This window comes from Heterodontus francisci, chromosome X, assembly GCF_036365525.1.
Source record: "Heterodontus francisci isolate sHetFra1 chromosome X, sHetFra1.hap1, whole genome shotgun sequence".
Classification (NCBI taxonomy): domain Eukaryota; kingdom Metazoa; phylum Chordata; class Chondrichthyes; order Heterodontiformes; family Heterodontidae; genus Heterodontus; species Heterodontus francisci.
This window is the reverse complement of record NC_090421.1, coordinates 5076173-5094272: the sequence shown is the minus strand read 5'-3', so window position 1 is coordinate 5094272 and position 18100 is coordinate 5076173. Positions and strand designations below refer to the sequence as shown.

Genomic DNA, 18100 nt, shown 5'->3' with positions numbered 1-18100 from the left:
GAACAGTTCTTTCCAGGCGATGTTGAAGATCAGTTCGGGTAGGCTTTCCAAGAAATGCAGCTACAGAGGCTTCCGATAGGTCTTATAACAGAAATGCAGCAACAAGGTTTCAGTTCTCACACATTTGATATGCAGAGTTTCTTCAAATCCAGTTGGAAATAGGAAACTGACACACTGGAAATGCAGGATTTTTTTTTCAAGAGAGACAGAGCTGGGTCTTCTTTGGCAGGCAAAAACCAACTGTCTGTTGTAACAGTTCAAACTGAAACTAAAAACATTCCAGAAGTCAAGCCCCTGACCTCTATAAATCGTGACCTGTCACTTCTTAGTAAACATCTCCCCAAGTCAAAAACAACCCCTGCTGGGTGATTATCCACAGACAGGTGCCTTCCAATAAGACTTGTTCACAAGCTAAATCCAGGAACCTTCTGGTGACTTTTTAAAAAAAACAAAGTTCAGCATCTCTTCAAGGTTCCAGATGAATCAATGTCCATAATTCAACTATAAGTCCTTAAAACATATTTTACAAAAAAAAAAGTAGTCTCGTAACACCTCCACCTGGGGAGGCAGTGGCGTAGTGGTAATGTCACTGGGCTAGTAATCCAGAGGCCCTGGCTCTGGGGACATGGGTTCAAATCCCACCACAGCAGATGGTGAAATTTGAATTCAATTAATAAATCTGGAATTAAAAGCTATTCTAATGGTGACCATGAAACCATTGTTGATGGTTGTAAAAACCCATCTGGTTCACTAATGTCCTTTAGGGAAGGAAATCTGCCCATCCATATGCAGTCTGGCCTATGTGTGACTCCAGACCCACAGCAATGTGGTTGACTCTTAAATGTCCTCTGAAATGGCCCAGCAAGCCACTCAGTTCAAGGCAATTAGAGATGGGCAATAAATGCCGGCCTAGCCAGCAATGCCCACATCCCATGAATGAATTAAAAAAAAGAAATGAAACACCATTTTTGAATGTGTTTCATTACAAAGTGTAAAAAAAATGACAACATTTTAAAACACATTTTCACACTCATTCCCATTCACTCTTTACCTGTATTTTAATACAATTCTGCTTTGTACCATCTTTGCACTTATATAACTCAAAACAAAATTAGATTCTCGATATAGCATCTGCAATAACATTATTTTTGCCCGCAGTGTGGATAATCTTCAAGTGATAAGGCATTACTAACAGTCGGTGGACATGGTATACTTGGATTTTCAGGAGGCTTTTGATAAAGTCCCCCACAGGAGGTTGGTTAGCAAAATTAAAGCACATGGGATCCTTTTCCTTTTTGGCCTCCTTGTCTCAAGAGACAATGGGTAAGCGCCTAGAGGTGGTCAGCGGTTTGTGGAGCAGCGCCCGGAGTGGCTATAAAGGCCAATTCTAAGGTGACAGACTCTTCCACAGGCGCTGCAGGTAAAGTTGGTTGTCGGGGCTGTTACACAGTTGGCTCTCTCCTTGCACTTCTGTCTTTTTTCCTGCCAACTGCTGAGTCTCTTCGACTCGCCCCTCTTCAGCCCCGCCTTTATAGCTGTCCGCCAGCTCTGGCGATTGCTGGCAACTGGCTCCCAAGACTTGTGGTCAATGTCGCAGGACTTCATGTCGTGTTTGCAAACGTCTTTAAAGAGGTGGGTCTGATAACAGTGACGAGCTCGCTCTACTATACGTCCTTGGGGATCCTGCCATCTTCCATGCAGCTCACATGGCCAAGCCATCTCAAGTGCTGCTGGCTCAGTAGGGCGTACATGCTGGGGATGTTGGCTGCCTCAAGGATTTCTGCTTTGGAGATACAGTCCTGCCACCTGATGCCAAGGATTCTCCAGAGGCAGCAAAGATGGAATGCGTTGAGACGTCGCTCTTGGCTGACATACGTTGTCCAGGCCTCGCTGCCGTAGTGTAAGATATTGGGGACACAGGCTTGAAACACTCGGACTTTTGCGTTCCATGTCAGTGTGCCATTTTCCCACTTGGCCAGTCTGGACATAGCAGCAGACACCTTTCCCATGTGCTTGTTGATTTCTGCATCAAGAGACAGGTTGCTGGTAATGCACGACAAAAAGAGGAAAGAAGGTACCAGCCCTTCGTTTTGCAAGCTGGAACGTCAGAACTATGTGTCCTGGCCTATCGGAAGATCTTACACGAATCGATGATTCTCGGAAGACCGCCATCATTAACAACAAGCTCAGTATACTCAATGTGGACTTTGCAGCACTTCAGGAAACAAGCCTCCCTGTGAGCGGATCACTAAGGGAGAAAGACTACACCTTCTACTGGCAGGGTCGGTATCCAGAAGAACCAAGACAGCACGGAGTGGGCTTCGCCATCAGAAACTCTTTGCTCAGCATAATCGAGCCACCTACATATGGCTCGGAACGCATACTGTCCATCCGACTCCTCACCACCTCTGGTCCAGTACAGCTACTGAACATCTATGCTCCAACACTCTGCTCCCCACCTGAAGTTCTGAAACCTGAACACCAGTTCTACGAGGAACTCCATAATATCACTAGTAGCATTCCTAATACTGAACATTTGTTCCTGCTGGGGGACTTTAACGCCAAGGTTGGGGCCGACCATGACTCAAGGCCCTCCTGCCTCGGGCGCTATGGCATTGGAAGGATGAATGAGAACGGACAGAGACTGCTGGAGTTGTGTACCTACCACAACCTCTGCATCATCAACTCATTCTTTCAAACTAAACCCAGTCACCAGATTTCATGGAGACTCCCAAGATCACGTCACTGGCACCAGCTGGACCTCATCGGCACAAGGCGAGCCTCCAGAAACAGTGTTCAAATCACACGCAGCTTCCACAGTGCAGACTGTGACACTGACCACTCCCTGGTGTGCAGCAAAGTTAGACTCAAACCAAAGAAGTTACATCACTCCAAGCAGAAGGGCCACCCGCGCATCAACACTACCAGAATTTCTTACCCACAGCTGTCACAAAAGTTTCTCAATTCGCTTGAACAAGCCCTTCAAAACACTCCTGCAGGGGATGCAGAGATCAAGTGGGCCCACATCAGAGACGCCATCTATGACTCAGCAATGACCATCTATGGCAAAAGTGAGAAGCCGAATGCAGACTGGGTTCAGTCTCACTTTGAAGAGATGGAACCAGTCACAGCTGCCAAGCGCAGTGCATTGCACTGCTGAACGACAAGAAAGCCCCCAGCGAGTTAACATCCTTAGCATTTAAAGCCGCCAGAAGCACCACGCAAAGAACAGCCAGGTGCTGTGCAAACGACTACTGCCAACATCTATGCAGTTGTATTCAGCTGGCCTCTGACACCGGAAACATCAGAGGAATGTATGACGGCATTAAGAGAGCTTTTGGGCCAACCATCAAGAAGATCGCCCCCCTCAAGTCTAAATCAGGGGAAACGATCACTGACCCAAGCAAGCAAATGGACTGCTGGGTGGAGCACTACCTAGAACTGTACTCCAGGGAAAATGTTGTTACTGATAAGCACATGGGATAGGAGGTAATATACTGGCATGGATTAAGGATTGGTTAACAGGCAGAAAGCAGAGAGTAGGAATAAACGGGTCATTCTCACATTGGCAGGCTGTGACTAGTGGGGTACCGCAGGGATAGTGCTTGGGCCCCAGCTGTTCACAATATATATCAATGATTTGGATGTGGGGACCAAATGTAGTATTTTCAAGTTCACGGATGACACAAAACTAGGTGGGAATGTGTGTTGTGAGGAAGGTGCAAAGTGGCTTCAAGGGGATTTGGACAGACTTAGTAAGTGGGCAAGAAAGTGGCAGATGGAATATAATGTGGAAAAATGTGAGGTTATCCACTTTGGTGGGAGGAACAGGTATGCAGAGTATTTCTTAAATGGTAAGAGATTAGAAAGTATAGATGTACAAAGAGACCTGGGTGTCCTTGTCAATAAGTCACTGAAAGCTAACATGCAGGTGCAGAAAGCAATTAGGAAGGCTAATGGTATGTTAGCCTTTATTGCAAGAGGATTTGAGTACAGGAGTAGTGAAGTCTTGCTTCAATTGTATAGAACCTTGGTTAGACTGCACTTGGAGTACTGCGTGCAGTTTTGGTCCCCTTACCCTACAAAGGATATTATTGCCATAGACGGAGTGCAATGAAGGTTCACCAGACTTGTTCCCGGGATGCCGGGACTGTCCTATGAAGAGAGATTGGGGACACTGGGCCTGTATTTTGTAGTTTCGAAGAATGAGAGGTGATCTAATTGAAACCCACAGAATACTTAAAGGGATAGACAGGGTAGATGCAGGTAAGATGTTTCCCCTGGTTGGGGAATCTAGAACCAGGGGACACAATTTTAAAATAAGGGGGAAGCCACTTAGGACAGAGATAAGGAGAAATTTCTTTACTCAGAGGGTTGTGAATCTTTGGAATTCTCTACCCCAGAGGGCTGTGGAAGCTCAGTCATTGAGTATGTTTAAAGCAGAGATTGACAGATTTCTAAATACAAATGACATAAGGGGATATGAGGATAGTGTGGGGAAAAAGGCATTGAAGTGGATGATCAGCCATGATCATATTGAATGGCGGGGCAGGCTCGATGGGCTGAATGGCCTACTCCTACTCCTATGTTCCTATGTAATAGTAAACTCCATCGGAATAGTCTGGCATTCTGGTTTTTAAATGTTTCCACAAAGTTTATCATCAAATCAGCTGACTGCAACCTTCCAAACAGAGCCCCGCGCAGTTGTTCCAAGTGTTCCTTCCAAGTGTCACTGTATACCATCACATCATCAAGGTAAACCACATGGTTAGGAAGACTGGCTACCACTTGGTTCACTAGTCTCTGAAAAGTGGCTGGGGCACCCCCTAGCCTGTATGGCATCACTTGGCACTGAAAAAACCCATCTGGTGTGACAAAGGCTGATTTTTCTTTAGCTCAGGGTGTGAAAGGAACTTGCTAGTATCCCTTTAACAAATCTACTTTTGTAAGAAACATGGCACTGTCCACTCTGTCTTCCAAGCAAGGGATTGGGTAGGAGTCTGCCTTTGTTACTGCATTAACATTTCTGTAGTCTATGCAAAGTCTAGTTGAACTGTCAGATTTAGGCACTAACACTACTGGTGAACTCCAGCTGTTTTGACTGGATTCTATTAGGTGGTTTTCCAGGATGTATTGGATTTCTGCTTTTACCTGGGCCTGTTTCTCTGGACTTAAACGGTAAGGATGCTGTTTTATAGGAAAGGATTCCCCTACATCTACATCATGTGTGACTAAAGTTGTACATCCTGGCTTTTCCCTACAATCTCTTTTAAATGCTGTGATTAGCCTTGTTAGGTCTTCTCGTTGTTCTGCAGCTAAATATGAAAGCATAGTGTCCAATCTTCCTTGCAATTCCGTATTAGCTAACCGGATAGTAGGAGGTTCAATTTGAGAATTTTCTAGGTCTCCCTCTGCCTCATCCTCACTATCCCTTTCATTCTTCACTGTCCCTACCACCTGACATACCTGTGCTTGCTTATCCTCCTCACAGCAATATTATTGTTTTAACATTTTGATGACAGTCAATTCTTTTTCCGGCGATCTGGGGCATCAGTCAAATAATTTACTTTACCAATTTTCTTGACCACTTTATATGGACCACTGAATCGTGCTTTCAATGGTTCACCCTGTAAAGGTACCAGTACTAACACTTCATCTCCTGGTTGAAATGTTCGGGTCTTAGCATGCTTGTCTGCCCATTTTTTCATAGTTGTTTGGGAAGCTTTAAAGTGTTCCTCAGCCACTTTGCAAGCTCTCGTGAGCCGTTCCCAGAACACAGATACATAATCTAGTACAGAAGATTCGTCCCTCTGTTCTGAAAAGCTTTCTTTAATTAGTTTTAGAGGACCTCTTATCGCATGTCCGTAAACTAACTCAAAAGGACTAAAACCTATTGACTCTTTAGGTGAATCCTTAGTGGTAAACAAAAGAAATTCTAGCCCTTTATCCCAATCATGGGGATATTCATGACAGTATGCCCTAATCATTGTTTTGAGGGTCTGATAGTACCTTTCTAAAGCGCCTTGTGTCTGTGGGTGGTATGCTGGGTAGACCCAAATTACCCATAACTTGCTGAAAAATTTTAGACATAAAATTGGAATCTTGATCCAACTGAATCTCAATCAGTAATCCATATCTAGTGAAGAACTGGGTTAACTTCTCTACCACTACCTTAGCAGAAATTGTTCTCAAGGGAATGGCCTCTGGGAACCGAGTAACCATATCCATGTTAGTGAGTATATATTGATGTCCCGCTTTTGTTTTCGGTAAAGGTCCTACACAGTCTACCAACACCCTACTAAATGGTTCCCCAAAAACTGGTATGGGAATTAGAGGTGCTAGTTTTATGGCAGGTTGCGGTTTTCCCACTATCTGGCATGTATGGCATGTTTTGCAAAACTGCACCACGTCCTTAGTAAGACCTGGCCAGTAAAAATGTTGACATACGTGATTTGGTCTTCCGGATCCCCACATGTCCCACTATAGGAATTTCATGTGCTATCCTTAATAGTTCCTGGCGATACTTAGGCGGTACCACTATCTAATGAACGACCATCCATTCTTCGTCTGCAGGTCTGTGAGGAGGTCTCCACTTCCTCATAAGAATCCCATCTTTAATATAATAGCTTTCTGGAACTCCCTTTGCCTCAGCTTCAGTTAGAGCTGATTGTGCCACTTTATTTATCTCTGGATCAGCTTGCTGGGCTGCGATCAGAGAAGACTTATTAAACATTTCCTATGGATTATCCAAATCCCCAAAGAAAGTTTCAGATATTTGGCTATCCGTCTGTGGTGCCAATTTTACCTCCGACTATGGAACTTGTTTAGCCATTGCTCGGGTTACTACACACGAAGGAAAAATTCCTGGAACCTTTTCCTGTAACTTCTGTCTCTTGAACTTTACTTGGTTTTTCCATAACTACTGGAGAAACTACTACTTTCCCTCTGGCCAAATCATTCCCCAGGAGTAGGTCAACTCTGTCTACTGGCAAACTATGGACAACTCCTCCAATTACTGTTCCAGACATTAGGTCACACTCTAGGTGCACCCGATACAAAGGTATGGGTGTATACTCCCCACCAATATCATTCACCAAAGCTTTAGCATTCAGTGCGCTCCCTGGTGGAAAAGTCATGCCTTTCCCCAGCAAAAGAATTTGGGTTGCTCCTGTATCCTTACGTATAACTATAGGTTTACCTGCCTCACTTGAGAGATAAGGAGTTACTTTTCCTTTCAACAAGAATTCCCTACAACTCTCAGGTATCTTATTCTCAACCCCTCCACTCACATTGGTTTTTGTATTTGGCCTTACAGCTGCAGTCAGAGCCACAGCTTGATCTGTCGTACTCTCAGTCAGGGCCCCTTTCTCTGCATTGGCTTTGTGTACCCCACTAAGTCCCATGGGTTTACCCCGCAACTTCCAGCATTCTGCACGAAGATGTCCCACCTTGTGACAATGGTAACATTTAGGCTTGCAGACCTCACTTCTACCCTCAGCATCTTCCTTTCTGGCCTGGGGTGGAGATCCCGGGGTGTTCCCAGCTGTCTCTTCTTGTCCCTGGCTACTTGCCTTCCTTTCACCCTCCCACCTTCTATCCTTCTCAGGTTTATGGGGGTAACGGACAAAGGGTTTGAGCTTATAAACAAGCTCGTAATCACCAGCGATTTCTGCTGATGGTCTGGCTATTGAAACTTTCTGGTTCTCTACATGGGTTCTTACTAACAGAGGGAGTGAATTTTTAAATTCTTCCAGGAGAATTAGTTCCCTAAGGTTCTTATACATGGCCTCTACCTTTAGCGTTCACATCCATCGATCAAAATTAAGTTGTTTTACCCTCTGAAATTCCACATAAGTCTACCCAGGCTGTCTCCAGAAGTTCTGAAATTTCTGCCTGTACGTTTCAGGGACCAACTCATAAGCAGTGAGAATGGCCTTTTTTGTCATCTCATAATCTGCAGAAGCCTCCTCAGAAAGCATGGTACAAACTTCATGAGCTCTGCCCGTCAACCTGCTTTGCATGAGCAGTGTCCAGCTTTCCTTTGGCCACTTCATCTGTTTGGCTATCTTTTCAAAAGAAATGAAAAATGCGTCTATGTCCCTTTCCTCAAATTTTGGGAGGGCTTGCACAAATCCAAACAGCTCTCCACTGGGTGCTGGGCTGGAGACAGGTCTTTTCCCACCCAAATTTTCATCAGGGTAAAGGGCATCCTTTTCTTTTCTCTAGTTCCAGCCTTCTAATCTGGTATTCCCTTTCTCTCTCCTTTTCCTCTCTTTCTCTGTTCTTTTCCTCTCTTTCTCCTGCCCTTCCTCTCTCCTGCCGCTCTGCTTGCTCCCTTCAGAATATACTTTCTTTTTCCTTTTCCCTTGCCTGAAATTCTAGCTCTAACTTCTTCCTGTCCAACTGAATCTGTGCCAGTGTTACCTTTTCTTCTTCCGATTCTACTCGACTTTCTGGCTCTTTCACTTCAATCTCCAGCTGTCTGGCCACTAGTCTCTGAATTTTAGCCCGCCTAGCTTTCAGTCTAATCTCTCATTTCAAGTGCTCCACACACTTGACAGCGGCACAGTGGCGCAGTGGTTAGCACTGCAGCCTCACAGCTCCAGCGACCCGGCTTCAATTCTGGGTACTGCCTGTGTGGAGTTTGCAAGTTCTCCCTGTGTCTGCGTGGGTTTCCTCCGGGTGCTCCAGTTTCCTCCCACAAGCCAAAAGACTTGCAGGTTGGTAGGTAAATTGGCCATTATAAATTGCCCCTAGTATAGGTAGGTGGTAGGGAAATATAGGGACAGGTGGGGATGTGGTAGGAATATGGGATTAGTGTAGGATTAGTATAAATGGGTGGTTGATGGTCGGCACAGACTCGGTGGGCCGAAGGGCCTGTTTCAGTGCTGTATCTCTAAACTAAACAATGCCTTTAAAGACTCATAATCTATTCCAGGCTGCTGCACAAACGCACTTGCATCAAAAGTAGCCATTCTGGTAGTGTAAGCCTTACTGTAATGTACAAGAAACCTGGCATTTTCCTTTTCCTTTTTTCAATTATTATTACCCCACTTACAATCGCATGTCGTCGGCGTTGGGTTATCCTGCACAGAGCCCCCAATTATATGTTACGACCGAGGCGGGCGGAGTGCACTGTCTTTTCTAGTTCCACGTCTCCACAGGTCACAACATATCTTTAAAAAAAAAATGTTTACCCAGTTACTGATACAGTCAATCATATACTCTACTCTTTATCCCAGACTACAATACAATACAATACACACACACAACCCAACACACTATCCGAAGTGAAACCAAAAACAATATCTCAAGAGTCAAGCCTCCTGACCCCTATAAATCCTGACCTGTCACTTTTCTGTAAATATCCTCCCCAGGTCAAGAATCCCCTGCTGGGTACTTATCTGAAGACAGGTGACTTCCAGTAAGGGTTGTTTACAAACCAAGTCCAAAAGACCTTCCAATGACCTCTTTTTTAAAAAAAAACACAAAGTCCAGCATCTATGGAATCCTTTTCAGTTTTAAAACACAAGTCCTCAAAAAAATTTAACAAAAAATGGAAGCACTTTTATAATAAGAGAAAGTAATGAGGTCAAAACAAATATGGAAATAAACTTGCAAGGGATATCAAAGCTAACATCAAAAGTTTTTAGAAATATATTAAGAGAAAGAATGGTAAAGGGGATTATGGGCCCTTTAAAGATAGATGCAGGCAAGATGATAATAGACACCAAGGACATGGCAGACTTGTTAAATGGGTACTTTGTACCCGATTGCACAATAGAGGAAGAGGGCAAAATACCAGCAGTAGAAGGGATCCTAAAAATAAGTCAAGGGAAAGAACTTCACGGATTTAATATAAATTTTAAAATGGGAATGGAGAAAATAATGGAATAGATAAATCTCCAAGACTTAATGGTTTCCACCCCATATATTCAAAGAAGTTGGTGAGAAAACTGTAGATGCATTTTTCATAATTTTCCAAAGTGCTCGAGATTCAGGAATTGTGCCTTTTGGATTGGAAAATTGCATATGTTACTCCATTACTTAAGAAAGAGGGAGGAAGAAACCAAGTAACTACAGACCTGTCAGTTGTGGGGAAGTGACTGGAATCTATCACCAGAGACACAGCGACTGAGCATTTGGACAAGTATAAGCTGATCAGAGAGTCAGCATGGATTTGTGAATGTCTTGACTAATCTAGTTGAACTTTTTGAGGAGGCCACTAGTATGGTGGGTTGGGGTGTGTCTATGGATGTTCTTAAATGGGCATCTAGAAGGCATTGTATAAGGTTCTGCACAAGACAGTAGCAAAAATAAAAAAAATTTGTTAGTAACTTGGTGAAATGGGTCAGTAATTGGTTGCAAGGTAGGAGACGGAGAGTAGGCATAAAGGGAATTGGTGGGATGTGATAAGTAATGTTCCCCAGGGATCTGTACTGGTGTCTCAGATTTTCACCATACATATTAATGACTTGCAGATTCAACAGAATGATACCAGGGCTTAAAGGGCTAAATTGTGAGGAGAGGCTGCAGAAACTCATTTTGTATTTTCTTGAGTTTAGAAGGTTAGGGGTGATCTAATTGATGTCTTTAAGATGATAAAGGAATTCAACAGGGCAGATACAGAGAAACTATTTCTTCTGATGGAGGAATCAAGAAGGAGGGGCTATAATTTTATAATTAGAGCCAGGCCATTCAGGAGTGAAATCAGGAAGCACTTTTTCACACAAAGGTCAACAGAAGCATGACCTTGTGTGCAAGGTTTTTGATAATGTGTGCTCAGAATGAACAAAAAAACTTTTACACTACTGATAAGCTCACTGGAAATATAAGCAGCATGAGATGCCTTTTATTCACTTGCTGCCTGACTGCGAAAAATATTTTGGCCGACCAGTTAATTCACACTACAAACTCGGAGTTGGGTTAGAAAATAAAATTAGAAGCAAGGGCAAACACAGCATTAGAATACAATAATTTACTTAAACTTAGAGTCCTCATTTCAGACCAATAAAAACATTGCCATCCTGGTTCCTATCCTATCTGTGGTGTTACACTTGGACCAATGTTTGTGACACAAGGTAATTTATATGTGAACTTGGCTATCGTGAATGCTTTTACTCTGCCCATGGCCTGACAAGAGCCAAACTGCATTAAAAGCGGGCAGTTCTGAAACATATATGCCCAAGATTCCATTTTGATCTAAATGCTGTTTCCTTTAGGGAATGCTCAGCAGACAGTACTGGTGGATTTACAAGTTGAAGACACTTGCAAACCAATCAGACAAGATGACAAGTTAGCAGCCTGTAGGATTTTGCCTCCCTTCATTTCATTTATGCCTACCACTTCACTTTCTCCCCTTCCCCACCTTCAACCTTGGACAAGGCTAACCAATATCTAAAACCCACTCTGAAGCTGAAACAAATATTTGTTCACATATGCAGCTACTTACTGTTAAATGTGCACATCCTTATTTGTATCAGTTGACCAGATTTTCGGTTTCCTGAATTAGACTTGCTCCCTCCAAAGCTACATTGTCAGTTATGAATAATTATTCAAACAAACTAAAGTGGAAAACTGGGGGTAGTCAATTCATTGTGCTGCTGGTTAATCCAGCAATGCTGCAAAAAAGCCTTGATTGCACTGATAGTGGAAAATTGGCCTTTACATTTCCATCAGGAAAGTACACAAAATCCAGTTCCTACTCACATTCTGTAACCTTAAGTATTATGTCCCTTGATACTGATAATACTTTAAAAAAATCTCTTTTCTTTTGGGGCCTGCATATATGACTTTGTGTACTTCACTCAGGGTGGGGGATGACGAAATATAATCCCCTCTCACTAATGTGATTGAGAGGTGAGGGAGTACAATTATTATGTTCCTAGTACTATAATTGTTCTTAGCGTTCAATAAAGTTTGAATCAATGTGGCTTGTTTTAAAAATGTGGTTTTCATGTAAAAACTTTTAATGAAGTTTGCAAGTTGATATCCTTTTCTACAACATCTGACAGAATGGTTTCTATCAATGTGATAAGTGTTGCATCTGAGTTTTATGAGGGTCCAGTTTTCATTCTTGTGCCTTTTAACCTGATTGTTTGATATTCAATTTTTTTAAACTTCCGAGTTGAATCCTGCACTAATTTGATTTTCTTTTATCATGCAGATCAGATTCCATTCTCTGTTGAGATGTCCCAGATTAGTGATCTCAACGATGCAGACAACAGCTTCATACAGAACCGGGCTATTCTATTTGGAATTAAACTCCACGACCCTAGCCTATATTTGAAAGATGCTGATGTCAGCTTCTCCTGGGATTTTGGAGATGGAAGTGGGACCCTAATTTCCCGGGTCCACACAGTGACACACACCTACCTCTCAACAGGAGCATTCAAACCACACGTTGTCCTACAGGCTGCCATCTCACCAACTGTGTGCAGCACAGCCAATCCAACTATTGAGAATTCAAGTCCAATGATCTCAACTATAACCTTTGACCCCACATCACCTCTACCTATCACAGGATCCTCCGTTGTGACCCCTGGTCTGATTGTATCCCCAGTAACTAGCGAGCCTACTGCACGAGAGGTTACTACAGGTAGGAGCAATCCAGGATAATAAACACTGAGATAGAAGCTGAAATGGTTCATAGTTCACTTCTGATTTTCACATTTGCCTGTTGCAGCTGAGTAAAGGCAACAGTACTCTGGATCACTGTTGTGTTGGCTCTAAAAAGTCCAGATTCAAATTCTTTCATGGAAAAAGTATTAACAAAAACTTGCACTTACATAGCACCCCTAACATAGTAAAATATCCCAAGGTGCTTCACAGGAGTGTTATCAAACAAAATTTGACACCAAGCCACATAAGATGATATTAGGACAGATGATCAAAAGCTTGGTCAAAAGAGGTAGGTTTTCAGGAGCATCTTGCAGGAAGAAAGAGAGATAAAGAGGCAGAGAGGTTCAGGGAGGGAATCTCAGAGTTTAGGGCCCAGATAGCTGAACGCATGACCGTCAATGCCAGTCAGGTAAAAACTGGGGATGCACAAGTGACCAGAATTGGAGGAGCGCAGTGATCTCGGAGGGTTATCGGGCTGAAAGAGGTTACAGAAATAGGGAGGGGGTTAGGCCCTGGATTTGAAAACAAGGATGAGCATTTTAAAATCAAGATGTTGCCAGATCAGGATCCAATGTTGGTCAGTGTGCACAGGGGGCTATGGGTGAACGAGACTTGATGTGAGTTCAGATATGGGCATCAGAGATTTAGATGAACTCACATTTACACAGGATGGGAGGCTTGCCAAGAGAGCATTTGAATAGTTGAGTCTAGAGGTAACAATGCTATGGATGAAGGTTTCAGTCGCAGATGAGCTGAGGCAGGGGTGGTGACAGGTGATGTTAGAGTTGTAAGTAGACAGTCTTGGGGATGGAGAAGACATAGGGAATTTGTCTGTTGGAATTTTGAAGCGTTATCTTTATTTATCTCCAAAACTAGCAATGTCACTCTGTCAGTTCTGCCTACAAACAATAAGGTCAAACTATTGTGCAACATACTTGCTTAAAGGAGTAGATTAGTCTCTTGGCAGTGGTGACCTGTTTCTGGGTTTTAAACCTATCTAGCCATCTTTTTGGCTGGCTAAAGATTATAATGTGATGTAGCCAACTGGATACTGTTCCAATCAAGCTGTTTTGTTGAGTTTCCCCCTATCGCTAATACTCAGCTTTTTTGATGGCGAGGAAAGCACTCTAATAAACTTGACTTCTCAATAATTGCAAATAAAGTCTTTGGACAGTTGGAAGCACAATGTGGTTTGTCAAAATTTATCTGGCTGTCTTTGTTTTCTTTCTCCTCCCAAATAAGAGTAAATGGATCACTTTAGCTCAGTGTTCATGTGGTAGCTTGGTTAGGGAGCATGCCCAGCTCAATACCAAACATTGCTGACATTGGATGTACTGATACTAGAATGGTTGATTGCAATTACAGTCCTCTATAAAACCACTGCAGTCGTATCTCCAGATTCTAACTCAACATTATCATTTTCTAGTTTGACAACTAATATTGGTAAGTGTGACTAAATTGTGTACTGTGGCATATTGGAGTAGTGAATTAGGGATCATATTTTATAAATGAAAAAAAAACGTATTCATGTGTTTAAAACATCATTAAAATTATATCAGATGTAGTTTAAAACTGATGTAATTATTGCCCAACAACACTTTGACTGAGAACAGTAACATAGTGGTTATGTTACTGGTCTAATAATTCAAAGGCCTGGACTAATGATCTGAAGACATGAGTTCAAATCCCACATGAGCAGCTGGAGAATTTAAATTCAATTAATTAATAAATCTGGAATTAAAAAGCTAGTATCAGTAATGGTGACCATGAAACTACTGGATTGCCACCAAAAAAACAGCTGGTTCACTAATGTCCTTTAGGGAAGGAAATCTGCCATCCTTACCTGGTCTGGCCTACATGTGACTCCAGATCTCTAGCAATGTGGTTGACTCTTAACGGCCCTCTGAAATGGCCTAGCAAGCCACTCAGTTAAGGAAAATTAAGGATGGGCAATAAATGCTGGCCTTGTCAGTGATGCCCGCATCCTGTGAATGAATTCAAAAAAAAGCTGAGCTACTACACAAAGCAAGACATTATCTCATATGTGGAAAAACTGTTCCATGCTCCATATAGACAATAACAGCTTCATTTATTCAATCTCTTTCTCTCATATCACTAATGACAGCCTAGTCTTTTTTAAAGGGACTGAATATAGAATATTAGCAAGTTAAGGTACATTTGTTGAATACTCAAGTGTTGAATTCCAAATTAACATGCTTTCTGTCTAGTAGATCTGACAAAGAATATGAACTTCAGAACTACATTTTAATTTTTTTTCATAGGAAATACAGTTCCTTCTCAGCTACCAACAGTTGAACCTGTAGTTGTATCTACTCCAGTGTCTGATTCCCCAGTACCACCTTCTGAGCAGCAACCAATCATAATCCCCACTTCCACAGGAGACCCTATTCCAGTTCCTTCTTCCACCATCAATCCTGCAATCCCTGCCTCTGATGACGCAATAAATGCGGCAATCGCTGTCTCAGAACAAGCTACAAATGCAGCAACCCCTGCCTCTAATGACGCTATTAATGCAGCAACCCCTGCCTCTGATGAAGCTATAAATGCAGCAATCGCTGTCTCAGAACAAGCTACAAATGCAGCAACCCCTGCCTCTAATGACGCTATTAATGCAGCAACCCCTGCCTCTGATGAAGCTATAAATGCAGCAATCGCTGTCTCAGAACAAGCTATAACTGCGGCAACCCCTGCCTCTGATGAAGCTATAAATGCAGCAATCGCTGTCTCAGAACAAGCTATAACTGCGGCAACCCCTGCCTCTGATGAAGCTATAAATGCAGCAACCCTGGCCTCTGATGAAGCTATAAATGCAGCAATCGCTGTCACAGAACAAGTTATAACTGTGGCAACCCCTGCCTCTGATGAATCTATAAATGCAGCAACCCCTGTCTCTAATGAAACTACAAATGCGGCAATCGCTGTCTCAGAACAATCAACTGGTAAGTCTTCCATTTGCTTTTTTTTTGGAGATTTAATTGCTTGGAAAATCTGCAATGCACAGTTTTATATAAATCTGCAACTCATGCTCCATTAGCCTAAATCAGTGCAAAAAAGTTGTTGAAATTATGTTTGCTTTTGTGTAGTCTAATTGAGTAGTATGGTACAAGTGGAAATGGGAAATTTGGAGATCTGAAATTATTGCAACTATGGGTTTCTTTCTTAAAATACATTGAAAATACTTGCAGTGTTGTTTTTTGCTCTTGAAATTCTCTGAACCTTCAGCAACATGATCACAACATGTAATATGTATAAATGTAATGGCCGTGTCATTGATTTACCAGCTGCTCTTTTTCTGAATCTGCAGCTGTATCTGCCACAATGCTGATTCCAGAGAGTGAGACAACTCCAGTGGGCACAAATGAGGGACTGATGTTGGTGAAACGACAGGCTCTTGAAGATCCAGCAGATAATTGCCTTATCTACCGCTATGGCACCTTCAGTACCACCATCAATATTGTCCGTGAGTAAGACCTTCAAATAGGTACCTCCACTAACAAGTAGATGTTGTGTTCACCAAAACTAACAGCTAACAGCTTCCAAAGCTATAATAAAAGCAAAATACTGCAGATGCTGGAAATCTGAAATAAAAACAGAAAGTGCTGGAAATACTCAGCAGGTCAGGCAGCATCTGTGGAGAGAAGCAGAGTTAACGTTTCAGGTCTGTGACCTTTCATCAGAACTGGCAAAGGTTAGAAAAGAATTAGGTTTTAAGCAAGTGAAGGGGGGTGGGTTTGGTGAGAAAGAGAACAAAAGGGAAGGTGTGTGATAGGGCAGAGGGCAGGAGAGATTAAATAACAAAGCTGTCTTGGGACAAAGGCAAACAGTGTGTTAATGCTTGTGGTGAAAGACAAAGCATTAGTCCAGAGAGAGTGTTAATAGCAGATTAATGAACAGCTGTGTCTACATGAAAAACAGGCACATGGTTAAAAAATAAAATAAAAGATATAAAAATAAATTTAAAAAGGCCGGTCATGCTCTGAAGTTATTGAACTCAATGCTCAGTCCACAAGGCTGTAGAGTGCCTAATCAAAAGATCAGGTGCTGCCCCTCGAGCTTGCGTTGATGTTCACTGGAACACTGCAGCAAACCAAAGACACAAATGTTGGCATGACAGCAGGGAGTGTTAAAATGGCAATCAACCGGAAGCTCAGGGTCATGCTTTCGGAGTGAGCAGAGGTGTTCCACAAAGCGGTCACCCAATCTGCATTTGGTCTCCCCAATATAGAGACATTGTGAGCAGTGAATACAGTGTACTAAATTGAAGGAAGTACAAGTAAATCGCTGCTTCACCTGGAATGAGTGTTTGGGGCCTTGGATAGTGAGGAGAGAGGAGGTAAAAGGGCAAGTATTACACCTCCTGCGATTGCATGGGAAGATGCCATGGGAAGGGAACGAGGTGTCGGGGGTGATGGAGGAGTGGACCAGGGTGTCGCAGAGGGAACGATCCCTTCGGAATGCTGACAGGGAGGGGAAGGGAAGATGCGTTTGGTAGTGGCATCACGCTGGAGGGAACAGAAATGGCCGTGAATGATCCTTTGGATGTGGAGGCTGGTGGGGTGGAAAGTGAGGACAAGGGGAACTCTGTCACGGTTCTGGGAGGGAGGGGAAGCGGTGAGGACAGAAGTGCGGGAAATGGGTCGGACACGGTTGAGGGCCCTGTCAGACACAGTAGGGGGGAATCCTTGGTTGAGGAAAAAGGAAGGCATGTCAGAAGCGCTGTTGTGGAAGGTTGCATCATCGGAACAGATGTGTTGGAGACGGAGAATGGGATGGAGCCCTTCCAGGAAACAGGGTGTGAGGAAGTGTAGTCAAGCTTCCAAGGCTGTCAGGCTATTAAATTCTAAAGAAAGCCAAGTGCTATATTACTTTGAGGGGTACACAAACTGCTCAGGGAGACTCTCTCATTCACACTCCTTATGGGACAGCATCTAGCATCTGTTTACCTCCCAATAAACTGGCTAAAATTGGAAACATCTCATGAGGGAGTTGTAAGGACATACCCATAATCTTACGAAAGGTCTTCCATCTGAAAAATTAATTCTGTTTCCCTCTGCACAGGTGCTGCCTGACCTACTGAGTATTTCCAGAATTATTTGCTTTTATTTTGGATTTACAGCATCTGTAGTATTCTGGTTTTGTCTACCCTTATCTTGTCACTCTGATGGTGTTTTTGGTACATCATTACACTGTGCCATTGGACTACCTATGGCTACCTGGCTTTTATTTGTAAAACTTTTGATGTGATGGCTAGCAATGATCATTGTCCATCTAACTTTCACATATCACAGAATTGTTACAAGTGCAGAAGGAGGCCACTCGGCCCATCATGTCTGTGCTGGCTCTCCAAATGAGCAATTCACCTAGTGCCACTCCCCTGCCTTCTCCCTGTAACCCTGCACATTCTTCCTTTTCACATTGTAGCAAAAGGTGCAGAAATGCATCATCCATGTAGACTCCA

At 43.0% G+C, this 18100-nt stretch overlaps 2 protein-coding genes across 14 annotated transcripts in view; one reads left to right on the top strand and one right to left on the bottom strand.

Moving 5' to 3' along the window:
• cdk2 (cyclin dependent kinase 2) overlaps positions 1 to 18100 on the bottom strand; it is an 87718-nt gene that overhangs the window by 51603 nt on the left and 18015 nt on the right. For 10 of the 13 annotated variants that reach the window (XM_068025026.1, XM_068025028.1, XM_068025019.1 and 7 more), the window contains 2 exons: positions 14465 to 14606; positions 9059 to 9176 (listed from right to left, as the gene is read on the bottom strand). The exons of 1 other annotated variant lie outside the window; for it this stretch is intronic. The gene's annotated coding sequence lies outside the window, so the exon portion shown is untranslated. The remainder of the gene's footprint in view (positions 1 to 9058; positions 9177 to 14464; positions 14607 to 18100) is intronic. 2 more of the 13 variants (XM_068025022.1, XM_068025027.1) reach the window with 1 other exon arrangement.
• Positions 1 to 18100, top strand: part of pmela (premelanosome protein a) — a 37227-nt gene that overhangs the window by 12334 nt on the left and 6793 nt on the right. Inside the window, exons 6-8 of the mRNA XM_068025018.1 lie at positions 12167 to 12598; positions 14904 to 15581; positions 15947 to 16102. Coding sequence (XP_067881119.1) covers positions 12167 to 12598; positions 14904 to 15581; positions 15947 to 16102 — 1266 coding nt within the window. The remainder of the gene's footprint in view (positions 1 to 12166; positions 12599 to 14903; positions 15582 to 15946; positions 16103 to 18100) is intronic.